The sequence below is a fragment of the Panthera onca genome, chromosome C1 (genome assembly GCF_046562875.1).
Source record: "Panthera onca isolate mPanOnc1 chromosome C1, mPanOnc1 haplotype 2, whole genome shotgun sequence".
Classification (NCBI taxonomy): domain Eukaryota; kingdom Metazoa; phylum Chordata; class Mammalia; order Carnivora; family Felidae; genus Panthera; species Panthera onca.
This window is the reverse complement of record NC_138346.1, coordinates 139,005,397-139,033,070: the sequence shown is the minus strand read 5'-3', so window position 1 is coordinate 139,033,070 and position 27,674 is coordinate 139,005,397. Positions and strand designations below refer to the sequence as shown.

The following is a 27,674-nucleotide window of genomic DNA, read 5'->3' as shown; positions in this document are numbered from 1 at the left end:
TGGTGTCTTTAGGTGTAAAATGAGTCTCTGAAGGCAGCAGACACCCTATCTATTCTGACACCCTATGTCTTTTGATTGGAGTGTTTAGTCCATTAGTACATTCAGAGTGATTACTGATAGATATGTATTAAGTGCCATTTTATTACCTGTTTTTGTTATTGTTTCTGGAGAGTTCCTCTGCTCCTTTCTTGTCTTTGCACTTTTGGTTTCTCCTTTGCACTCAAAGAGTCCCCTTTAATATTTCTTGCAGGGCTGGTTTAGTGGTCACAAGCTCCTTTAGTTTTTGTTTGTCAGGAAAACTCTTTCTCCTATTCTGAATGATAACCTTACTAGATAGAGTATTCTTGGCTGCAGATTTGTCTCATTCAACATGTTGAATATATCATGCAACTCCCTTCTGGCCTGCCAAGTTTCTATGGAGAGATCTGCTTTTAACCTTATTTGTCTTCCCTTGTAAGTTAGGGACTTCTTTTGTCTTGCTTCCTCAGGATTCTTTCTTTATTGCTATATTTTGCAAATTTAATTACAATATGTCTTGGTGTTTCCTGCTTTTGTTGCTTTTGATGATAGTTCTCTGTGCCTCTTGGATCTGGAAGTCTGTTTCCTTCGTCAGGTTAGGGAAGTCTGCAGCTATTATTTCCTCAAATACATTTTCTGCCCCCTTTTCTCTCTCTTCTTCTGGGACTCCTATGACATGAATGTTACTATGTTTCATGGAGTCATTGAGTTCCCCATGTCTGGTCTTGTGTTCCATAGTTGTTCTTTCTCTCTTTTGTTCAGCTTCATTATATTTCATTATTTTATCTCCCATATCACTTATTTGTTCCTCTGCTTCTTCTATTCTTGTGTTCATTGCATTGAGTCTATTTTGAATCTGTTATTGCATTTTTCATTTCTAATTGTTTTTTAACTCTTTTATCTGTGTGGTAAGGGCCTTCCTGATGTCTTCTTCTATTCTTTTCTCAAGCCCAGTGAGTATCCTTATGATTGTTTCTTTAAATTCTCCATCAGGCATATATATCTATTTTGATTAGATCCCTTGCCATGACCTTTTCTTGTTCTTTCTTTTGGGATGAGTTCCTCCACCTTGGCATTTTGTCTAAGTCTCTGCCTTCTTCTCTGTGTTAGAAAAGCCTGCTATGTTTCCTGCTTCTGAGAGTAATGGCTTTATGAAGAAGAGGTCATGAAGTGTCCAGGGCCTGGCGCTTCAACAAGTGTCTCGTGTGTGCTCTATTGTTGTGTTTTGGCTGTTCTATCCTTCAGATCAGTCATCTGCCGAGGTTCTCCTTGCCTGAAGTGGGCAGTGTTTGGTTCTTGACCAGAGTGTGGTGTGTTTTAACTGGGTACACTCTGGTCTGCTCGTTAAATGAAACCTGATACTACTTCCACTAGAACTGAAACTCTGCAGAACTCTTTGGTTGGGAGACATGGTGTGGCCAGGGGTTTCTGCTGGGCCCACCGCACTGGGACTAAGATGAACTTGACCAAGAAGGGCGGTACTTGCAGAGCACGGGGGAGTGGGACCTGATGTAAGCAATTTAGGCAGCCAATGTTGGCACTGTGCTGTGTACTGCAGGTGGTTCTGTGTTTATACTGAGGGGCAGGGGAGGGAAATGGCACCAGCGAGCTCTTTTGTCCCCAGAGAGGAGTCTCCGTGCTTGCTGCTCTCAGGGAAGTACTCTGAGAGGAGCAAGTGATCTCCCCCTCTGTGTGTCCCAGGTGTTTTTCAGATCACTGTTTCCATGATGTCTGCTTCCAGGTTGTTAACCTGCCTTCTCTACAGGAGCAGCATGGTGCCCTCTAGGCTCTAACAGGTTACTTCCAAAAAATTGACAGTAAATTTATATTATAAAATACTATTGGGGCGCCTGGGTGGCTCAGTCAGTTAAGGGTCCGACTTCAGCTCAGGTCATGATCTCGCAGTTCGTGAGTTCAAGCCCTGCGTCGGGCTCTGTGCTGATAGCTCGGAGCCTGGGGCCTGCTTCAGATTCTGTGTCTCCCTCTCTCTCTGCCCCCCCCACTCATGCTCTGTCTCTCTCTGTCTCTCAATAATAAATAAATGTTAAAAAAATTGTAAAATACTATTAAAACATTATTTTGATATAAAAGTGATATAGAAATTATTGTGAAGTTTTTATGTAAAATATAAGAACATTCCATGTTTATTTTAATATATTATATTTAGATATAAGAAGGACTAGAATTTTATAAATCTAAATTTTAATAATGATTAAGTAGGCTTGGGGGTAATTTTTATATTCATCTTTGTGATGTAACATTAGAAAAAACTAAACAAATGAAACTACAGAGTGTTGGGGAGAGGAATTTAACTTCTTTGCCCAGTAGTCTAATTTTATAGGTCTCCTATTTCATATTTTCCCTCAATCAAGTGATTAGTATTACAACTATGACAAAACGCATGTGCTTAAAATTCCTTTACTAAATGTTCTCATTATTCCATGTTGATGTTCATCTTTCATGACCTAAATCTAGGAATATTCCATACATTTTCTAGAATGGATCCAAACTTTTATAGTTCCTATTATAAGTCAATCTTTTGAATATCCTAACCCAGCTATTCTCAATTTCATTTCCATCACCCATTCTACCAATAATTACTATGTGACTTGGCAAAATTATTTAATTTTTCATTGTTCCTCAATTTTATTATCTGTAAAATGAATATAGAGATAGTATCTATCCCAGGTATTGTGAAGATTAAATGAGGTAAAACATGTATAGCATTTGGAACATTATAGGCACATTAGAGCTACTCGTTGCCACATGCTTCCATGGATGCTTCCAGGAGATAAACTTTCTGTCCTACATTAGTAAACCATACTAGAATATTGGAGGATGAATGATATAACTAAAAATACAGTCATACATTCACATACACACACAATATCATGACTCTAGAAGTCAGGAGTCATCTGAAACGGGGGATCTCTCTGGGGACAGGAACAGATCTCTGTATCTTCCTTCTTCCTGTAAAACATATGCTCCCCCTACAGTATAGGAAGACTTATAGAAAACAAGATAAAGTGAGAAGTCATTATTTTAACAAATGTAATTCCTCACTTTCCAAAAAGATAGTTGCTTTTATAACTAATGAAAATGCTATCCTCAACAAAACAAACAAAAAAGACCAACCCACAATTATCAGCTACCATTATGGTTTTTGAAAAATGTTTATTCATTAATTCTGAGAGAGAGAGAGAGAGAGAGAGAGAGAGCAGGGGAGGGGCAGAGAGAGGGGTAGAGAGAATCCCAAGCAGGCTCCATAATGAGCTTGGAGCCCAATGCGGGCTCAATCTCACAACTGTGAGATCATGACTTGAGCCAACATCATGAGTTGGCCACTTAACCGAATGAACCACTCAGGCACTCCACCATTGTGTTATTTGAAAGGTCACACCATCTTCCTAGAAATGACAACAGGGAGAATGGGTATGATACCCTGAGGAGAAGCCAAGGTAGTGGAAAATCCATTGGACATTGGGAAAATCTACCATGGCAGTCCTTTATTACACGAGCACTATTATGGTCTTAGATGCTGGGAAGATGGTATCTACCATGTCTTAAAGCTTATGCAATGAACACCAGGGATACTTTAATTTGAATAACCTAAAATAAATAAACTTAGGAGAGGAATATAAACCTGTACTGTTTTTAATAATAGTCCTTATCCCTCCTGGATACTAAAAAAATGTTTACTTACTTTCCTGACTTCCCATTTCTTTGGTTTATTTAATTCTGCTGAGTTTGATATTTTATTTGGATTAGTGATTGATCAGCTTGAATTCAACTATAATAAGTTTTTTTCTTTGTTCTGTTTTTGTCTTGCTTCTAGGTTATCACTATATTCCCTGAAGGAATAGAAGGCTAGAAAAGGTCAAAGTGTTTTCATAATCACCTTGCACTTCTTTTCTCTCAAATATAAATAATATATTTCTTTTGATTTTTTATACATAAGGAAGAGATGATTTCTTACATTTAATTCAAATTAATTTAGAAGAGAGACAGAAGTGGGACAATTCTCACTTAACCCCAAATCATATAATAATCATAGCCAAACACAGGGAGGGGGAAGCTTGTGAAGAGCTGAAGGATCTGGTCTTCTCTCTATCATCAGTGTCCAGTTCATTCTTTTAGTAGCACACAAATAATGCAAAGGAAACAGCTTAAGGAGTATATGGGGATATTCTGCTGTTAAATGTCCCAAGCATTCACTTTATTTGGAATTATGGTATTGAAGTGCTGGTAGAATTTGTGTTCGTGTACTTCTGTATTTCCTTTCAGAACTTTGAATCACCTAAATTTTGTAAGAGCGAGTGTAAACCCCACTGTGTTTGACATAGGACATATTTCTCTCTCTCTCTGTCTTTCTGAGGTAGAGGGAATTTTTAAGTGTTCCAATTCCCAGCTGACAACTAAAGATGAATTTCTGGGAGGTTCCCCTGAGAGGTCCTGAGAAAAAGCTTTCCAGCTGATGTCTCAAACAGAAAATGGAAATGTAGGAGTATATTGTCATTAAATATGGAAGAAAAGTTTCAGTAACTGAAGCCACATTCAGTGATGGTGATTTCAGAGGGAATGTGGTCCTGTAACTCCTATAACACTCCTTTTTCTTTCATTAAGACAATTCCATCTTGGGCAAGGTGGGCAGGAAGGAAGTAGGTGTGGTATGACAGGGCAATCTCTGTAGTGATGGACATCTTGTATCTGAACCGTGGTGGTTGAAAGAGGAATCTACACGTGTGGTGGAATTACACAGAAGTAAACACACTGATGCACACATACAGACATGCACACACAAATAAGGAATTAAAAAAATCTGAATAAGATCAGTAGATTGTATCTGTGTCATTATCCTGGTTGTGATATCCGCAACATGTTACCATTGGGGAAACTGAGTAAAGGTTAAACAAGACCCTTCTGTATTATTTCATGTGACTATAGTATGTGAATCTGCCTCTCTCTCAAAATAAGAAGTTCAAAGCTACATTTTGTTCTTTCTGTCTAATCTTGTTCTCTGCTATGAATTCCTTGTGCTGCTCAAGATAAGGTCCAAAACTTGGGCAGTTTCTAAAAGGAAAACATGCAAATACACCCACAATTCTACTTTAATGATAATTCTTGCTGTTACTCAGAAACTAATCTCTTGAGACCCCATTTGTACAGGCTTTCCAGAGACTGAACTAGACAAAATTTGTCCAAATTGATATTACATTGCATATTAATCATTCAGTTGTATTGTATGGCTAACATATCTCTTGGATTTAATTGTAGATGAAGATAATTTTAAAATGACTATGAGAAGACAAAGAATTCACCTTAATATTTCCTGGCCTATTTAATACATATAGAAATACCCACGAAACACATATGTGATGACAGTACTCTAAGAAGTATAAAATGTACAAACAAAAGAGGCTCTCCTATCACCATAGGTAGATTTTTGAAAACTTTCAGCGTATTTTTAAAAAAATAAGTGAAACATTTAAACAGCAAATAAACACCTGAGCCGTATTGTATATTTAATTAGTATATATGTAGCTTAATTTTTACCTTGATGGTAGGAATAGGCTTTCGGGGGATAAAAGGCTTTCTCTCAAGTGGTGGAAAAGCTGCATTTTGTTCTTTCTGTCTAATCTTGTTCTCTGCTATGATTTCCTTGCGCCGCTCAAGATAAGGTCCAAAACTTGGCAGTTTCTAAAAGGAATACATGCAAATAAGAAAGCATATTAGCTCATGGAAGAGAAAACTGCAAGGATATTAACATATAAATATTATCAACAACCAAATGTGTGTTTGGAGATTGTTTCTTATATACTGTAACGAGGTCTTCATTTATTCAAGAATCACTAGTCTTCTAGGTTTCAGATTCCATTAATTATTAAAAAGAACTCAAGAGCAGAACACCTCTACCAAGTATATATGTATTAAATATACAAATGTTAATTAAAATACATTGCTAAATGGCATAAAGTTCACAATGGTAAGCCAAATTCATTCACTTTAAACAATAGCTATTAGTTAGACCATTTGTTTGGTTCATATAGACAGAAGGTAAAACCTATTGATGCTTTTTTCCTCTTCATCAGGTTTTTAGCACAATATAGACACAGCCATAGTCCCTGACAAATGCTTTTGTCAATAGCAAAGGTACTTTGCCAAAGTTCTAATCTGTATCTCTATTTTATTGTGTTCAAATTCTTACTACATTTTCTTTAAAGGCTGTAACTAATGTTGATTGCAATTTACTGGAATAGCTGAAAAACAAAATGGTGAAAGTATTGATTTCTCTGTACAGAAAATAAATTTTATTTTGCATGAAGAGGGCAAAAAATAGAAATGAAAAGCAGAGGAAATATCATAGTGCTTAAACAAACTCCATCAGTATTCAAAATCACATCATGGAGCTTTAAAATCTCAAGGTTATTCAACTGTACTTTACCAAGTTCATTTAGAAAGATAACTGGGTGTCATGAAAAAATGCTAAGTGGTTTCAAGTTATCACGAATATGCCCTCATACTATTCATTATCCCACAATTATTTCCTCTCCACTTTTGTCCTTCTCCTCTTCTAGAACCTTTGATCTTCACTTTTACGGACACATAATGCTGGTGATAGACACCACTGAATCCCAAATGTTCCGTGTCTGCCTGTAACCTGGAATTGCTAGGTCTCTTTTCTAAGACTGTAAAAACACCCTTTCTCCTCTCTCTCTCTCTCTCTCTCTTACAAAATAAAGCCCATTTATCTAGCTGATAGAGGCTTGGAAAACTACAGCACTCCAAGGTCATCCTGATTTCTGACCTAGAAAATACTTTGGTGAAAATTCACACTTGTTTTGAAACACTGGCCTCCACTTGCCAGGTTGCATAATGCCCCTGGAAAATGAGTTCTCCAGTCCTTTAGAGATGTTAGTAGGGTAGGTAAACAACTTAACCCATGTTTCAATTCAACCAAACTGCCACTGAAAATTTATATTAGCAGAACATATTTATGTGGAAATATCTAAGATTGTTACTTCCATTATCAATTTGCTATAATATGTCAACAAGTCAAGCAAATGGAAGTAATGCTATGAATGCCAAATTAATATATACAATTAAGCTAGAACTATATACTTCATCTCTATACCTCAATGCTTTCCTAAATTACAATATTTAATTATTTCATAAATATGAAATAATATGATGAAGGGACAGAATATACTGTATCTATTTTACTATAAAATATGTGATGCCATCTTGTTAGCACAAAATAAAAGACGATAAATCCACAGCATTTATCACATATGTAAGCCCTTTTAATGTAGAAAAGATAATGCTTGTTTGAAATGTCCTCTTATGAAATAACCTTTTCCTGGGGCAGATGAGGTGTTAGGGATTATACTTGATGCCAAAGAAATGCCCCTGGGGTTCTGGTAACACCGCATAAGGTGGTAAACGCATGTCCACATGACATAGTTTTGTTGGTTTTTTTTTTCAGTATTTCATGTTTATTTTTGAGGGAGGGGGAGAGAGAGAGAGACAAAGTGCTAGTGGGGGAGAGGCAGACAGAGAGGGAGACACAGAATCCGAAGCAGGAACCAGGCTATGAGCTGTCAGCACAGAGCCGGATGTGAGGCTCGAATTCACAGACTGCAAGATCATGACCTGAGCTGAAGTGAGATGCCTAACCGACTGAGCCACCCAGGCACCCCATATGACATAGTTCTTGTTGGACTATCACTCTCTCCACACTTCTCTTACATACCAAGGGCACCGAAATCCTAATCTTGTATTCTTGAAGATTATCAAAAATCCTTAAATGTTGAAACAAGTGACCTCTGTTTCTAGCAGGTCTCTTGTGGTGGCAAGCTCAATGAAACTCTGAACCATTATTCCGATTCCCTGATTGGGTCTTACCTTACTCAACCGTATCTAACTCCATCTAAGAGTTCTATACATGTTATTCAAAAGAAATAATTCCTGGAACCTTTTTGATCTATCTTCTTTTAACCATAAACCAGAGGAGATTTTTTTCTTCCATTTATATTATTCTTTATCCAAAGGGAGAGAAATAAAGTAGTTAACTTTAAACTGTGATACTTTCAAATTGTTCCAATGATGGTAATAATAATAACAACAATAATAATATTTAAAAATCCCTTGGTGCTGAGCAGAATACAGCCTAAGTAAACATCTACCAGCATGATATTTTCTATAATTTTTTTTTTGCAGTGGTTGACCACATGTTTAAATTATGTTGCCTTTCTATAGCTAACAGGGCTATCATTATAACATTCTGTTCTTTTATAATTAGTCCTAAGGAGAGGCTCTCAATATAACATAAAGTTTCCTATAGGATTTTCTTTGTGTGTTAGTTAGAAGAATCAATGGAAAAGAAGGAAAACTGTTGCCAATTCTTTCTTTAAATTGAAAGCACACCCACACACGGTATCAGTGACGGCCCCCTCAACCTTCCACCATTCATCTCCAAGTCAAATTGGTCCATTTGTGTGTAGCTTCTCACTGCCATATGGAAATCCTAGAAGTGAGGTGTAGTACCAACTTCCAAAACATCAAAGCTGCCATAGTGATTTTGCTTTCTGGAAATCAGTATGAGAAAGTTTAGCGCTTTTTACAAAAATTACTCTGTGATGTATTATGATGCCTCTACCATATCTGGGTCCTGAGCATTTTAAAAGTTAAACTTTCTGAAAATACAAAAGATCCATTCTCTCCTGTACCAGATGACCACCTTTACATATTCTACATTTAGGCATACATTTCTGTTCTGATCTTGCCAAAAAAACCAACCAAATAAACAAAAACCAGCAAAAAGCAAAATAAAACTAAGAAATAGTGAAGGTGAATGCATAGTTGGCCGCTGTGTATGTGCGTAATCAGTGATGATTAATAAAGCATTTAGTTCAAATCTCTGCCTGAACATATAGTTAATTGATTTCCTATTGCAGGAGGAGAGGCAGCAGAGCCTGACAGAGCCAGCAGCAGGAGCTTTTCCTCTTCATTCATTATTTCCTTACAGAAAAAGTTGTAGCCCGCAGTAACCCAAAGTGAGAGGTTTTGAGCGTCATGCTATATTTCTTAAACAAAGAAAAAACTTCTTTAGGACTATCAAAAGCTGCTTTGTAACTGATGAACTGAACAAAGCTCAGAAATGGTATGATTTTTGTTTCAATACTTTCTCCAGGGATTCATCACTGATGAATTTGTTCTCACCAGAAAAGCTAAATCCTACTCATTTAAAGATAACAGTATCTCACATGAAAACTGTCTCTATCCAGATATAAAAAGCATTACATTGCCGATAGAAAAGTGACAACATAATGAATCAACAATGGTATCTTAAGCCAGCAAAGCTTTAAGGTAAAGAAGTCTATTTGGATTATAATTTATTCATGGATCAATCTAAAGGTAATTGAGCATATTATGAAGTAGAAAAGGGTTCTTGTTTCTAATAGAAGCAGGTACTGGTATCTTCCAGTTTAAATTGCATAATTTTTATGAGAACGGCAGCAAGTTGGCTAATAGCACTGGTGGATAGTACTATAATGGATCAACTCTATTTTCCTAATCATAGTGTCTTATCTGATGGGAAACAATAACAGCACAATAAGTAGTCACTTTGATATCCAAATGGTAATAAGTTAAAAGATAAAAGGATTTCAGGTTTATACTGGGCGCAATATACATATATATGTATATATACATACACATATATATAAACACACACACCATATACTAAGTACAATATATGTATCACACTCAGCATAAACCTGAAATCCAAATATATATGTGTATACATACATAATATATACAGCATATATGTAAAATTGTTTGTGCATGTGTGCAAATGTATACACTGACGGACCAAGAAATAAGTTAAGTGTAAAGGATATATGTTTCACAACTATCTAAGAATTGACTTTTTTTTTTTTTTTTTTTACAAAAAACATGTTCACATATGACTTGGTTACACTATTATTTTTCCATTTATTCAACAAATACAATATCAAATGCCAGCTCTGGACCAGGAACTGTCCTGTACTACATTAAAGGTTCAAGGTTCAATAATTTCCATATGTACACTCATCATTGTTATTAATTTCATAAGTACCTCTTGCCATTCATGACAGTCTAGTGTCATACCTAATTATTTATTAAGTGTTCATGGTTATTGTAGTTATCTAAAGGAATGATATACCTAATGGTTTTTCATGGAAAACCGTTTGATCTCAATCAAATGACCATTAATTGGAGAGAAAAAGGAAAATAAAACTTCAGAGTTAATCTTAAAAAAAAAAAAAACTCCAGAAGGCAATGGGATACTTTTTAGATACTTAAAATATGAAATTTGGTGAACAACTGCTAGGAGCACGGGTTCTCTGAGTGTGTTTCTAAAATACCTTAATTTCAACCACTGTGAGCTCAGCATGATGCAAGGTGGGAGACTAGGTGAGAGGTCTCTGTTTTGTTCTGTCTGAATTCAGCTACTTTTCTTCTTCCCTTCTTTCAATTACAAGAGTAAGCAATTGCTTACATTTGACCCTGATTTCTATTTCAAAAATTTGTTTTAGCATGGCTTAAAGTCAGAAACTCAGATTTTTCCCATGAGTAACTGGCATGTAATACTTAATCGCTGATATAACAGTAAACAATTTTTCATGATATTATCAAATGTGGACAGTGGAAAACAATAAGCAGGCAAAGAGAAAAGGACCATCTACGGATTATCATAATACTACATGGTGCCCAATGGTGTAAACGGGGACACTGGAGTTGGACATGCAAAGCATATGAAATTAATGAAGTATAACTATTAGTTTGATCTGATAAATTTAAGAGTGCAACTTTTGATAAACTATCTGATGTCTGAATCAGCCAAAAGCAATAATAGTTCATGCTTCTTAGTGAAAGAAGCAAGCCAACATTTGCATAGTGGTTAGGGAAGTGGTTTAGAAGTCAAATTTGCATTAAAATCACAGTTTTACACTTACTGGCTGTGTGACTATGAGCCAATTACTTAACCATTCTGCTACTAACTTTCCTTATCAATGAAATGAGAATGACAGTATCTAACACACGATGTTGGTAGAAGCATTAGATGGAATAACATTTGTAAAGTGCATGCCTGCCAATTTATTCCCATAAGCCTTAGCTGCTTATATTGCATTGCGTACCATGCTCTGTATTTCCATGTTGGCTCATACATCCCCTCTGCTGGGGAAGCCCCTGCCAGTCTTTTTCATCGGGTACAGGACTATTTGGCATTGTAGCCTCAGCTTGGGTTTCATAGCATCTAAGTATCTCCTTAACTGACTCCCTTCCCTACAGTGTTAGGGGCCCCTCACAGTGCTCCAGAATACTCTGGGCATACTTTAATTTCTGCACCTGCTGCATTTTCTGCCTTATCGCTATTAGCCTATGCCTCCATCGTCCCCGCTTGAGGTCCTAGAGAGTTAGTTTTTGATCCAGCACATAATAGGTGTACAATATGTTTTGAAACTTAACCAATCAATGAATGAACATCTTGAATGTATTTTTTTTTTTTTCAACATTTTTTATTTATTTTTGGGACAGAGAGAGACAGAGCATGAACGGGGGAGGGGCAGAGAGAGAGGGAGACACAGAATCGGAAACAGGCTCCAGGCTCCGAGCCATCAGCCCAGAGCCTGACGCGGGGCTCGAACTCACGGACCGCGAGATCGTGACCTGGCTGAAGTCGGACGCTTAACCAACTGCGCCACCCAGGCGCCCCTTGAATGTATTTTAACAATTCTGCTGGTTATTTGAAATGTCAGACAACCTGAAACAATTACTTTCAGAAAGAAATTATATAAATAGGTCCATTTAATATTAAAATTATATGAAGTAAAACATACCTTACTTATTCAACAGCTGTGATTCATAAATTCAAAGACATTTATAAAGTGCCAGCCAGGCCTTGAAAGGTATTTATAAAAGACAATCTGTGACCTTAAAGAACCTATAGTTAATAACAATCACAGTACCCTGAGACAAGGGCTGAGGCAGAGGGGACACAGGATGCTAGATGTGCAATGACAGTGTGTACCTAACCCAGGCTGATGGGTCAGAGCTTTTCTAGAAGAGGTGACATCTGAGCTAAGTTTTGAAGGATAGGTTGGCAAATGGTGAAGATGGAGGTGTGAGGGTCAGGAAGCGGGAAGAGAATCCTCCAGGTGGGAGAAACACCAGAGGGAGAAGGGTCCCACTTTGGAAGAGGTCTTGGAGAGCCAGCCGACTGCTAACCCTGTGCTCTCTGTTTAGTAAGATACAGGAGAGTGAGGAGTTTCCTCTGTGAAGGGGAAGCAGAGCACATTTTGTTGTGAGGAGATAACATCAGAATGTATGTTAAGGAGAATGTCAATCAAGAGAAGAAAATCTAACATTAATGGAATGCTAACAAAGGATGAAGGAGGTAAGACCTGCTTTTGGCCACAGAGTGCAGGTGCTGGGGCCACAGAGACAAGTAGGAGGTGCTTCGTTTTAAAAGCAGTTTATGGCCTTGAGAGGAAGACTGACTCATGGTCTTTGAAAGTGAGGTGAGAAAATTATTATTTTCTGCTGAAATATTTAAATGATGCCTATCAGCTTCCTCTAAAGAAACAAACTTCACTGTTTAAAGTGGTAAGTTAATTTTTTTTTCATGTTTATTCATTTTTGAGAGAGAGACAGACAGAGAGGAAGCAGGGGAGGGGCAGAGAGAGAGGGAGACACAGAATCTGAAGCAGGCTCCAGGCTCTGAGCTGTTAGCAGAGAGCCTGATGTGGGACTCAAACCCACAAACTGCAAGATCATGACCTGGGCCGAAGTTGGACACTTAGCTGCTTCATTGACTGAGCCACCTGGCGCCCCAAAGCGGTAACTTTTAAAATAGTACCTTTAGCTTGGAGCTTGGGAGATTATGCCCTGTGGCATGATTTAGGAGAAACAAAAACAAAGAAATGGACAAACCAATATGCAGGAGGAATGCAGAATTCTGAAGCAGGGGTAGAAGAGAGATCGGGGAGAGGGTGGGGGGAAAGAGAAAAAGAGAAGGAAGAGGGAGGGACAGAAAGGAAGCAGAGCCTGATGGTATGAGGGCTGGAGGACTTTTATAAAGAGGAAGAGCTAATATTCAATGTCAAGCTGTCTGTGTTGCTGCAATTGAAATCCTCCTCTCCGACCCTTAAAACTTAAATAAGTCTCCTACATACTTATATGACTTAGAGAGAAATTTGGAAGAAAATCAGCAAAATACGCTTGAGTTTCATGGTTGGGTTGGCATATAGCTCAAAGAATAGGAACCAACAAGAAGTAAGATTGAGGGAGATGCAGAATTCAATGAGAGGGGAAATTTATAGCCGGAAGTGACCTAGAGAACATAATCTCCAGGGATTTTGTAGCAATTTCCAGAAGGACGGGACTGAGTGATTTCAGCTTACATCTGGGTTCTCTAGGTAGTTTTAAGGGAGAATACAATAAGTAGAGAAACAGATGCGCAAACGGTTTGATGTAACCCTGATCCAAATGAGCAATTAATTCCAGCTAAGAGATTAAGGAAGACTTTCTAGTGAAGGAGGAATTTAAACTGTGATGAAAGATTATAAAAGGAAGAAATAGTATGTGTTGCTGGAAAGAGATGAGAAAGATAAACGAATGGATGAGTAAAGGCATGAAAATTAAAAAAAAAAACACAGGATGAACTCATTCTTATAAAGCTAAAATATGGCATATGACTGGGGGAGTAGCAGTGGATACAGCTGGGAAATCTATGCAGGGCTCTGAATTCTGGGCACAGCAGTTTGGATTTTTGTTCTTTAGGGTGTAGGGAGACACCGGATCTTTGACAATATGTGTAGATCCCTATGGTGGCAGAATGTAGATCCCTATGGTGGTTTACGGGAGGGTACTTGTGGTAGAAAGAAGATAATGATCCAGAAGGTTGAGAGATGGGATTCTGGTAGAAGCCGGAAAGTGAATAGATGATCTATAATTTTTTTGTTTTGTTTTGTTTTAAGAGTCTATGGCACTCTGGAAAATAAAGAACAAATAATGACCATGAACCCCGACCCCAACAGTCCAACACCGATCTTCACTCCCACAATGCCCTCTGACTGCTTCATCCCTACTCTGACAGTGACTTCTGCCCGAAACCACCCAGCTGTCATTCTTTATGACACAGAACACTTCTCTAACAGACCTCTCTCTCTCTACCTCTTTGCAGCTCTTCTTTCTGCAAATGACCCCTCCTCTCTCACCATCCCTTGCTCAGTCAGAATCTCAAACACTTTCAAAATCACATAAGGACTTGTGGTGGCTGCATAAGCTGTGAGCTGCAAAAGAGTTACTTCTCAGTCAAAATGAACATGAAATAATGTTGGTGGGAAACTGGGCAAGGGTTAAATAGTCACTCTGCAGGATGCTTGTTTGTATTCTGTAGAAATGAAGTGGGGAGAAACCTTGGGGAAAATCAACTTCCTCAACAACAGCTGTAATGAGAGGTGATTAGAAGTTCTATGAAGAAAGGACTTGCATTGCCATCACTATCTTCATCAAAATCAGCACATTTATTGAGCATTGCTATACATCAGGCCCTTTGCAAAGCACATGAGTACATTATCTGTTCTATATTGCAACCCTGTGGGGTGGGTATTGTTCTTGTCCCATTTTACAGATGAGAAGACAGTTACAGAAAGGCTAAGCAACTTGTTTCAATTCTCACTATTAATAAATGGCAGTGCCTGGGTGGCTCGTTCAGTTGAACAACCCTGGATTTTTGGCTTAGGTCATGATCTTAGGGTCGTGGAATAGAGCCCTGCATTGGGCTCCACGCTAAGTGTGAGCTCTCTCCCTCTGCCGTTCTCCCAGTTTCTCTCTCTAAAAATAAATAAACTGAGAAAAAAAAATGGCAGAGCCAGGATTCAAATCTCTGTCAGCCAGATGCCTAGACCCTCTGCTGTGCTGTCACTCACGTTTCTTTATAATCCTTACAAAGCTTTGTATAAAATGAGTATTTAATATATCTTTGATTGATATAAGGAGGCATACTACACATATAATCCATTCCTTGAAATCTGTGCTTCCTGTTTTTTCCCATTCCATAAACCATGAAGGGAAAAATGTTTCATACGGTAGACACCATTTAAAAAAAATGCTGAACACATACCATGCAAAATATCTGTGTTAGTTCAGTCCTGTTTATTATTGGCCTCAAGTTTAATGAGCTCAAGTTAATACAGGTGAAAGGCCAGAGTGTTACACGCGGCAGTTAATGAAATACCATAGAGCTGCTGAGAAAATGATTAGCAGCCAAATGTGAATTTAATATACTTCATTCTCCAGAAGCAATGCCCCATGGGAGGCATCTTTCTGGGGGAGGCAATGCTGGAAATAGCACTTTAGAGTTAGAAGGTGGAGCTCTGATCCTAGCTCGAATATCCGCTCGTTTTGTGACCTGTGGGAGCTATGATTCCTCTGAGCCTCAGTTTCCTCATCTGTAAAATGATGGGGTTGGACCAGATAATTTATAAGGTTCCTTCCAGTGATATGTTTTGTTTTGTTTTCAAATTCACAGTTAGAAATCCTCAGGGTTTATGACCAGGTGGCATCGCATCCACAGCCTGTGGATGAAATATTGGACTGAGTCACAAATTATAACTCTTTCCCTCCTATTTACAGAACATGCTGAGTCCTTTTAAGCTGTAAAATATGAATAATGTTTTCAAACTTCCAAGGTTGGGTGAGTTCATGAACTGTTTCAGGCTTTACTGGTGGAAGGTACAACCACAAATATCTTGGCTACTTCTCATTGTGAAATAATAATAAATGTATAGACAATTAAAATAAATAAAATATTTGTTAAATGAAGGTTATTATAATCTGCATAAATTGAGGAGTCTATACAGATCACAACCAATGCTTCACTGTAATTATCTTTACAGAATTTGGTTTGGTTACAAGTCACTGAAGACACTATCTATACAAAATCAACCACATGCATATTAGAAGTGGAGATTAGTGAGGTCAGACACGAAATTGCCAAGTCAGTAAGAATAAAACATAAGCACATGTATGGTATTATTTGATGTGGAAAGTTACAGGACGTTGGAAGAAAATGACTCTTTCTACTAAAGTACTGCAATATACAGAATGATCCCTGGTCTTTGGGTGCAGGGATGAACACACTTGGGCTCTAAGACAAGTCACTTCCCTATGTGGGCCTCAGTTTTCATCTGTGTACAATGGGGACAGCAATGACCATTCTGCCTACTTGCTCTTCGTAACAACTGTTTGAAATAGGAAGGCACTAATAGATTATTAAAATACAACTTTTACTCTTTTGAAAACTACAAAGCAATACAGAACCTAAGTGTTACTTTATTATAGTGAACATAATTTGTATTTATGTACAGTTATTTTACATCTTTACAATATAAAGATAAAATGAGTATTCTGCATTATAAAAATGTCACAGAATACTAGCCTCACATGAAGAAAGACTTCCTAAGCTATAGTCCTTCCAATGCCTTAGGAAGACTTGGATGAAATAATTTGCCTTGGAAATTCGCCTTCAAAATGCTACTGCTTTCATGGCTAAATATTGCATAAAATGTCAAGGGCAAAAGCCAATGAGGGAAAATGGAATAAAAATTACTTCATACAATGGGATGAAAGCAAAGGAAAACAGAAAAGTAGGGTGATGAGGAAAATGGGCCTGCTATAAATATGAAAAATGTATTCAGGATTCAGGCTCTATTTGGAGCAAGAGTAGGAGATTAATCAGTCTTTTCCATATTTATTCAATATGATACTTGAGATTTTCCTACACAGAAACACCGGGATGACTGCTTTAAACCTTTTTACCTGAAAGTGTGGCATAGGGCATAAAATATCACATTTTGATCCAATCAAAAACCCTATTTGGAGTTACTGTACAGGACACATTGGAAAAAATGATGATCATTTTAAAAGCCAAGTTTTAGGGTTTCAATGCTAAGCAGGAGATTTATATTGGAGAGAAAAGAAAAGTACAAGTTTTAAGTTGAAAAGAAAGAATTTTCTAAGATAATTAATTACCATACTAGTAGGGAGTATTTAACATGGGAAAGAATTTTTTTTTCAACGTTTTTTATTTATTTTTGGGACAGAGAGAGACAGAGCATGAACGGGGGAGGGTCAGAGATAGAGGGAGACACAGAATCGGAAACAGGCTCCAGGCTCCGAGCCATCAGCCCAGAGCCTGACGCGGGGCTCGAACTCACGGACCGCGAGATCGTGACCTGGCTGAAGTCGGACGCTCAACCGACTGCGCCACCCAGGCGCCCCGGAAAGAATCTTTTATATGTGTGGCAAAGTGCTCCATAAACAATAGCTTCTGCATGCTCACATGGAAACACTAGCAAACATCCATAAGATAAAATTCATATCTGTACCTAGGTCGCTACTGAAGGCAGTCACTGCCTCACAAATTTTGGATTTTCCTCTCTGTTTCTTCTTTTACTTTCTAAACTATAGTAGCATTACTTATGCATTCTTTTATTTTGCTGAGTATATCATAAACATTCTGAGGACAGGATACTTTTCGAACCTGTTTTATCATCCCCTTAGTTCTTTGCATACAGTTGGCCTTAATTAAATATTTGATGAATGAATGAAGGATTAACATCAACCAAAAAGCTACACTGACAAGAAATTTCTGCTAACCTCATTGGGGTCACAGCTTAATGCTGACACTTTTCATATAAAATGTTCAGAAAGGTTCTCTCTAGGGGCATCTGGGTGGCTCAGCTGGTTAAGTGTCTGACTCTTGATTTTGGTTCAAGTCACGATCTCACAGTTGTAAGATCGAGCCCCACATCGGGCTCTGTGCTAAGAGTGAAACCTTGGGATTCTCTCTCTCTCTCTCTCTCTCTCTTTCTCTCTCTCTCTCTCTGTCCCTCCTATGTCCCTCGCATGCTCTCTTTCTCTCAAAATAAATAAATAAATACTAAAAAAATAAAAAAAAGAAACTTTATTTCTATGCACAATGCTTGGCAAGAATGAGATTCATCTAATGCTTAATGACCAAACAGGTAATATTTGGCCTCATCCATAATATTACATAAACCAAATCCCGATAATAACAGTGACTTTAAATTTTAACAACATCCTACAGCCTAATAGCATTTGTAGTAGTAGGGTATTTTAAGGTACAGTCTCAACAATTACCTTATATTCAAAGGTTTAGAGCACAACACAAATAATTTCTTTGTATTTTCTTGGTTCTTTGTTTAAAGTTTTCTACAAAGAAAACAATAACAACCAACTATTTCACTCTCCTATTCATAAAAATCAAACAACAAAATCAAACAAAAACCAAAAAATCAAACAACCAAAAAATTTATAGGCTATAGATCTTAAAAAAAATATCATTTTATTAAAAATATCATTTGTTGAACAAGTGTGAACCTAGGCAATTACTGCAGTAGATCAAACGTTAAGCTTTGGGAAACAATAATTCACTTGGGCTTTATGGGCTTTATGTAGGCCCTAGGGCCGGTCGTCTATGCTACCGGTCTTTAGACCCTCCTGCTCTTGACTGCCATAGCCTATTACAGAGATAAGCCTCCTGTTTGGCAATGGCTAATACAAAATGAAAACAGTAGTCAAAGAAACCAGCCATTAGGCTTGGAGCAGAATAATCGGTACATAGTTTTCTGAGCATCATCAAACATCAACCAGTTGCTGAATATCACATGTCCTGAGAGGCATCAGGACCAAACTCTAAAACTAAATAACGTAGTTTTGTACTTATACTTTTAGAAATTATTTTTGCATATTATGTCATTTAATTTCCACAATAACAGAATTATTATAATATTGATGAAACCTGAGGCCCACAGATGTGGCAAGCACACAAGGCCCAGTGCCATGTAACAGTTAATGGCAGAGCAAACTCAAACCTAGACCTGTCACCTCCGGGCCTAGCACCTTCTCCTCTATATTGAGTGGCCATGTCCTTTCTGAGCTGTTTGGCTGCTGTTTCACCTAAAATTACCATGTGTCTTTTGGTACTTTAAGGGAAGATACCAAGGAAAAGATCTAATAAAATGTGTTCTTAAGAAAGACTCATTCTACGTGGTAAGCATTGAAGACATAATAGGGGGCAAAACAGATATGATCCCTATCCTCAGGGAGTTCACAGTAGTTTATAAAGTAATGGGACTAAACATAAAGAAATAATTCTATAAACATATTCAACATTTATCACAATTCTCATTGATACATATATATCTGACCATTTAAGGTCAAATCCTCTCAGATGACAACCTCTAACCTTTTCTTGCACTTATCAGGCTAAATCTTTGCCCATATTTAACCCAATCATTCAGTCGTTCCGTATTTACACTTGAAAGCTGAAGGTGGCTGCAGAATATGACTGCTCCCCGCCCCAACTTCGTAACTATAACCTCAAGTGAGCACTCAATAGTGCCAACAAGCCTTGCTATGTTACTGCTGTCACTCTTCAGCTTTCTCACTTTACCGAGTGACATTTTTATATCTTCTTCTTGCTCCTAAAATCTAAACTGCCACTCCTTTTCATTCTCAGTTGAGGCTCTTGCCTCACATTATCGGTTTAAAATACTGAAGTAATTTTTCTATTCTAAATTTTATAAATCCCCCTCATCTGTGCTGTCATCCATCTTTTCTTCTGTTATGATGGGAAGTGTCCTGGTTCTTTCAAAGGAGCCACTGAGGGCTCTGTCTTGCATATATCTGATCATTCTTTAATTTTCATCTCTGACCATCCCATGATTCACTCTCATTTTCTTATTATTTCTGTTAACACACAAACATGCTCCAATCCCGCTCATCCTAAAAACAAATACACAAAACAAATAAAAGAACTCTTTGTCTCTGCAGCCACTTCCAGGCATTTTCATTTACCTATTTCCCTTCCAATCTCTCTTAGGTACTGATAATAGTGTCTGTTCTTCCACCCTTACCTCCCATTCACTCCTCAGTTATTCTTTCTGGAAATCTGTCCTCTTTTCCCAGCCACACAAAGGCTGTGGTGATGGGGCCAACAACCTTTATTTTGCAAATCATATGGCCACACTTTTGTGCTCATTTTACTTTATCTCTCAGTAGCATTCAACATGGACCCTTCCCTCTTTCTTAAAATACTATCCTACTCTTTTTCCTACATCACTTCTATGTCTCCCTTACCGGGTAAATCTTTCTCTCTGAAACCTATAGGTTGGAATACCCAAGATTGAGTCATAGACACTCTTTCTTTCCCTCTGTCAGGATACCCTTTGCAAATGATTTGATCTTGTCTTATGACTTTAAATATCATTTAAGCTATGGCTTTCAAATTTATAGCTCCAGTTCTGTTCTTTATACTGAGCTCCCGACTCTTACATCCAGTGACTTAATTAACACATTTAATTAATTGTTGAAAAGCAATCTCAAACTTAATATGTCTTAAGTAGATCCCTTGTTATTTCACTCCAAGTATTCTTTCCCCAGTCTTCCCTATTTTAGTTAATGGAATGACTGCTGACCCATTTGCTCAGGCCAAAAATCTAGGGCTATTCTGGATTCATTTTTTCCCCTTATCTTCACCTCTAGATCCAATCCTTCAGCAAAACTACGCTCCACCCTCAACATATGACTTAAATCTCTCCACTTCCCACCATCTCCATTGATATGGCTCTAGTCTAAGGCTCCACTGTCTTTCACCAGGAATACTCCTAACTGATCTGACTACTTTCTCTTTTGACTTGCTATAATGTACTCTTCATACAGTAGCCAGAGCAATTATCTTAAATAGAAATGAGAACATGTCTCTCCTCTACTTAAAATTCTCCAAATGATTTCCCAATTTACTTAAAATAAAACCTAAAAGCTTTGCAATGACTACAGGCTTATGTGGCTCCTGCCTATCCCTTTAATTTTATTTTTTGCCACTCTCCTCTTAATTTACTACACTGCAACCATACTGGTGTTTTTGCTGTTCCCAATAAGTCTTAGGGCCTTTATATGGAAAGTAGGTCCTCCAGATCATACTCTGTGAATCTCCCCTTTGATAATCATCATATTCTTTATTCATTTATTTTGTATCTCATCCTTTCTAGAAGATATGAGCTACCAGAATAGGATGTTCATAAGTTTTGTTCACTGATGTTTCCTGAGAACTTTGAACAATATCTGGCCTGCTGTACATTCTCAAATGAATGAATGTATGAGAAGCAGAATATTTAGGATAAAGAGTTCAGTCTTTGACGTTGGCTTTCAATCTTAGTTCCATTATTTACTAGGTTTTTGACCTGGTCAAATTTTGTTTTATCTTTATAAGGTCTCAGTTGCCTCATTCATAAAATGTGAATAACATTTCACAGGGTTGTAGTAAGGATTATATAATTTATATAAAGTATATAAAATGCAGCCAGAGCTTGGTAAACAGTAGGCACTTATTAAATGTTAGTCCTTATCATCAACATCATTATTACAAAAATCCTCACGATGTGCTATAGTTTTCTATTATTAACTTACATATGCTTTAGCACATTTGCTATGTGCTTAATATGCTAGAGAAAACATTCCCCCTCCCTCCAGGAAACCATTTTTCCCCCAGCTTTTATAAGGGAAGTCAGTGGATTAAGCATGTTTTACATGATAGAGAATTTGCTTATTTCACATTTAGACTACATACACCCTATACAGTAAGGATTGCTCACATAGTTATATAATTTTATGTTTCACATGTTGAAATAAGTAAAATTAAGAAAATGAAGATTTGATAGTTGAGAAGTAAGCATAAACACTAGTTCTTAAAGAATGAAGGCAAGGCCATTCTGTAGCCTGAAGTAAATGCTGTCATCTGTGGGGGTTGGGGAAAGATGCTAAGATCTGAGCCCATTACTGTGCTACTTCATGAACATCTGGCAGTCTGTCACTTCACAGGCAACAACATCTTCTCTAAACAGAATAGACTTGAATTCATCAGGGATTCCCATAGTACAGTATATGCTTAACTTAAGTACCTGCTTTCCGTGATTTCCATAGATTATCATATTCATGACACTGTGGAGTGAAAGCATTCTTCTCACTCTCTAACCAGAACATGAAAAAGAAATTAAAACATTGGCAGGCACTTTGTCTCCAGTTTGTTGGACAAGTAAGAAAAGGATTTTCCACCCATTTATGTAAATGAAATTCTGTCAACTTCGAGCATTTTAACAAAGATGACAGCCGTCTGTCTATTAATAAATACCTGACAGGATAACAATTACAATTGTAGTTGACTGGTTTTCTTTCAATTAATGTAGGTCAGTGGGTATTTAAAAAAATTCTTTAGAATAAATTTGCAAACCCCAATAACTTTTCCCCTCATCTCTACTAGCCCAGGAAGAAATTTCAGTATGTTCATTTTTGCCTTCTTAAGTGGTTTTAGAACATTATGGCCAAAGCCTTGTAAATACATAGAGCTATGCAATTAAATATGTGTGTGCTTACTGTGTGTATACACACATAAATATAAATACATGTAAGACATCCATATTTGAGTCTAATATTTGAATTCTATAGAAAGACTTAAAGCATAGTAGGCCCTCTGTTATTTAGAAGTAGTTATTCAGATTAGGGATTATCTTTGTGCTACTTCTTTCTGATTTTGGATTTTATTCATTGTTGACTCTAAGAAAAAAAGGGTAAGGATATGTAACAAATTAATTAATCTGGTTACCCATCAATCTTTGGGAACATGTTTAGTAGAGAAAGAAGTGAATTCAATGAATAAATTGAGTTTTGAGGGATTATCTATGGAATTCATTAATCCACCCTGGCCCAATGTCCCATTAGTTAGATTTTAGAAAGTGACCTTCTAAACAGAATGCGGATGAGATTTTGAATTTTTTTGTGAACCATCTTTCCAAGAGAATGTGTTTTCCTCTATCTAGTGGAGTTTGAGAGAGAATCTATGTTGATGTATTAGAATACCAGTTACAAGTACTCCCCAATGAGTAATTTTATGTGTTTCTACTACAAATTGAAAACACAACATTGTATTTCATCCCATTTAAGATGTTACTTCGTTTTGTGTATATGATAAGAGGAAAATAATAAGCAAAATAATTTTTTTAAATATTACTAAAACTTTTAAGCATTCACAGTCTGCTAATTTAAAGATAAATTAATTGCAAGACATCCTGGAAAAAATGAATGTCTTAGAATGGATGAAATGCATTGTGTTCCTCAAATACTTACTGGCTCATTTTTAACTTTCTTTCTCATAGTAGCCATAATATGGTATCTCAATTTTCTGAGAGCCATGCTATGTGGAAATTACATCATCATTCCTATAATCCTATTTGTAAATAAGAGTCCAAATTTTAGGAATATGAAACAACAGCAACGAAATTATCATCAGACGAAAGCAGGGAACAAACACTGTTCTATTTCCAGCTTTACGCCAGAAAACAATGTGAGTAACTGAAAGAAAAAGGCAGAGAGGAGTAGTCACTGGATGCTTCTGATTTGGGTTGAGTCCAGAGCTGAATGCCTCTGACATAGGTGTCTGTTGTTTCTTGAATTCCATTCCACCCCTCCCCCGACACCCCATCTCTCCTCTACAAGTTAGGTAATGCCAATTTTTTAAACTGAAGAATATGTAAAATATGTATTTGCATTTATGTCTTCTAAGGTGGTTTCTAGGGGCAAATATCACAAATAACCTCGTTCCTTCAAAGAAAACCATAATGTCTGAATGTTTTTTAAGAGCACAATTCACCTCTTGAATTTCTGTATGAACATCTTTGCATGAGCTAAATACCTGGGCAGTTGACAGACTTAGTTATTTCTAGGAAAAATTTCTGTTGATCAGCATGCAGGGATTAATTCAAGCACTGCTCCTTAGAGATACTTTTTCTAGGACAGAATGAGCCACAGGGAGAAAGATACACAAGACAATGTCAAAAGATACAGCATCATTATGCCATTTAATGGTTGATGTGGGTTATGTCAGCCAAGTCCTAGGAAAGTAGGTTTTCCCTGAATAAGAATGACTCAAAAAGATAATGTCATATTTTATTAGAATCTATAAAATCATAAGCAAATACCATGTATTCCTATTAGTCATCCAATGATAGAAGCGTGTATATGATGGTACTAATGGATTCCTTAAATGCGAATTACTGCTAAATTCCTAAGTAAACTGCCCCCCACTTCAGAGACATTGTAATCCATCTCTTATGTCAGATGAACTGGGGGACTTATCCTTCTGAATCCATAGGCTTTACTGCTTTTCTTCATTTATCTCTCATACTCAGTAATCCTTTTACCTCTCCTTTCTAAGTTTATAATTTAAATGCAATCTATTCACTACTGAAAAAAAAGACCCTAGTATAAATGGGATGTCTTTGAGTTGTGGCTAAAGAAGCCATTACTGGTTACACAGTGGTCTGGATTCTATTACACATTTGACAATCTGGGGAGACTCACTGTCCACTTGCCTTCAAAAATGTTTTGTGTCAACACACAGAATTAAGGCTGGGTGCTGCCTTTGGGTCTTCTCTTGCTCTTTCATATGATCTTGCATTTCATGTTTGAAGGGAAAGTCCTTGAGGACCAGAACTGGCTGCAGTAAGTTCTCTCTTTTTCATCATAATGGATTTTGATTTTATTATTTAAAAATTTCAAAGCAACAGATTGCCTAAATTGTCATTTATTTCGCAAAATCTTAGATGGTCATTAAAAAGAAAATCGTATTTAGAAGGATTATAAGAAGTATATAAAATTCTTACATAATATATTTTTAGCAGAAATAAAAAGAATTCGAGCAGTATATGAGGTGCTATAATTTAAGAAATTATTGTTTCCATATGTATACAGTTACCTGCATAACAGTTGGGATCTCTGAGTAGTGAGATTAGAGGTGATCTTTTTTACAGTTATGTCTTTTGCTAATTTTCTATAGTGAGTACATTTACTTGTATACCATTATTTAAACAAAATATTGACTTAAATGGCACACTAACGGGAAGTATTACAAGAACTTTGTGGGAATAAAATTATAATTATTATTATGGCCCAAATCATTATCCTATTGTTGTTGTTTTTTAATATGAGCTTCAAATCATAATTTAGAATGGTAGCTATCAAGCAAACCTAAGCTGTGAGAGAATGCATATTTAATGGCTAAACTGACAGAAATTTGTTAAGCACACACTTCAGGCCTAATTCTAAAATATGTTTAAATATATATCAAATCAGAAATGTTCAGTCACTCTAGCAAAGCACTCTATATATTTGAGGTTATAGATTTTTATTTCTGAATATATGACAAAATGCCCATCCTTATGGGGTGTTGGTATATTAACATACCTCAAAGAATTAAACTGTAATGTGAACTTTCCAAGAATTAAAACTCTAGTGCTAGCTTTTAGGAGAGTGAGTTATTTTTCATTTATATTTCTCAAGGAAGATATACATTTAGATAGATATGCATATGAAAATATTTATACACAAATAAACAAAATAAAACTTTGTCCCTGCAATGTTGAGCTATCCAAACAACTGTAGTTTTCTGAATATCCCTGAGCCTAAAAACACTGCATCACTAGAGCACTATTTGGTGGCAAGTACTATTGGCAAGTATCCTCTGTACTTCCAGACAGAATGAACAGAGCAGAACAGAGCTATAGAGCTAAGTGTTACCCTCACACTAAGTTCCGATTGGTTCATGTGTGGATTAAATAAGAAGAACGTTTTTTTCAATTTGAAAAAAAAATTATTTATTTTGAGAGAGAGAGAGAGACAGAGCACAAGTAGGGGAAGGGCAGAGAGAGGGAGACACAGAATCTGAAACAGGCTCCAGGCTCCGACCTGTCAGCACAGAGCCTAATCTGAGGCTCGAACCACGAGCCATGCGATCAGGACACTTAACCGACTCAGCCACCCAAGCACCCCAAGAAGAGCATTTTTGATTGGCTACTGATGTCTTTCGTAGCCCAGTCCTTATAAGTCAGTGAGAATGGGAGAAGTTTCACAAAGATAATGAAACCAATTTGTAAAAATATGAAACAAAGACTATATATAGATTAGAGGTGGTAGCAGCAAATATGCTGACGTTGGAAAAATAAGGAATCTGTAAGGGAGTTAGAAGATCTGTAAACAACAATTGGTGAGAGAGAGTGAAAGGTGGGATTTTATACATTTTTAAGACCCATAAAGGTAACATCTACCTCATAAGCATTTAAAAATGGGCTTTCGTATGAGTGATTTGTATTATCTCACCTCCTCGTCCTGACAGTCTCTCAAGGCCAGAGTCATTAGCCCCTGTTTAGCAGAAAGGAAACCAAGCATGGGGAGCAGTAAAGTGAATCCCGAGGACAGGAGACTTTGATGACACAGATCACTGAATGTCTTTGTTTGAAGTTCATGTTATGAACCCTTTCTGGAGCATGTCTGCAAGCTCCGTATGGAAATAGTCTGATGGTAAAGAGAAGACATTAATAGGGGATGTGATAACTAATCCTCTACACACTGCTCCAAAGAAACAGCTGCCTTCTATTCCCCAGAATGCTTTGCTCATAGCTAAGCGGACATCTCCTGCCCCAGCAATAGACAACAAATGGTACACGTGCTTCCTGTGGACCCTTCTAGCTGGAATACACTTTTGCAGAATTTATCTTGGTTGTGAAGCATAAGTTACCAGGTATCTATCTATGTGCAGTCACCTTACTGCTCTGCATTAATGTGATTTGGAGTAGTATTCATACAGCTTGGACTTTATCAAGACAGTGTATTTAAGTTCACATCCCTGATAACTACCCAGATAGTGAAAGTCCATGCTTGGTTTCTGATATTCCCATCTTTCACCTGCTAGTTGATCCCACTTCAGATGAACTAGATGTGAAGGGAGTATTTGCAAACTAGAAGCAGAACCATAATCATATTTGGCAAGTATTAATGTATGCAAGGAATGCGTTCTACAAGATTGATATGTAAGGCCCCTAAACCCAGAGGCTGTAGTACTATATGAAAAAGATGCTCAGCTTTTTATGTATTTTTTTCTAATGTTTATTTATTTTTGACAGAGAGAGAGAGAGACAGAGCATGAGTGGGGGAGGGGCAGAGAGAGAGGGAGACATAGAATCTGAAACAGACTCCAGGCTCTGAGCTGTCAGCATAGAGCCCGACGTGGGGCTAGAACTCACAGACTATGAGATCATGACCTGAGCCCAAGTCAGATGCTCAACTGACTGAGCCACCCAGGTGCCCCCACAGGTTTTTAAAAGTAAAGTGGTTGACAATGTTAAAATGTGCACTGCTTGTTTGTTTGACAACCTAAAATAGAAGGCCTTTATGCATTAAATTAACTTTTCTCCGTAGAATCTTTCTGTACATGATGAAGCCAGAGAGAAGATGCTGACTCAGAAAAAGAAGCCTGAAATACAGCACAAATAAAATTTCTTATTGCTGGCCTGTCATGGGTAAAGCTTGGTTCAGGACAAGCTTTCAGTAGAGAAGGGAGAAGAGTAGCAACTTAAAGCCCCGGTGAATCTGGTGTGCCATGCAGTTTCCTGCTGGACCTGGGTCTAGTTAGCGCTGATCAAAGACAAAGGGCTGTTTGAAGGGTAAAACCGTGTGAATAAGGACCACTATCAGTG

At 37.3% G+C, this 27,674-nt stretch overlaps 1 protein-coding gene and 1 pseudogene across 1 annotated transcript in view; one reads left to right on the top strand and one right to left on the bottom strand.

Annotated features, from left to right (window-relative positions):
- DPYD (dihydropyrimidine dehydrogenase) overlaps positions 1-27,674 on the bottom strand; it is an 853,279-nt gene that overhangs the window by 22,749 nt on the left and 802,856 nt on the right. Inside the window, exon 21 of the mRNA XM_060626444.3 lies at positions 5,572-5,715. Coding sequence (XP_060482427.2) covers positions 5,572-5,715 — 144 coding nt within the window. The remainder of the gene's footprint in view (positions 1-5,571; positions 5,716-27,674) is intronic.
- On the top strand, positions 25,989-27,554 carry LOC132673683 (AKT-interacting protein-like; annotated as a pseudogene).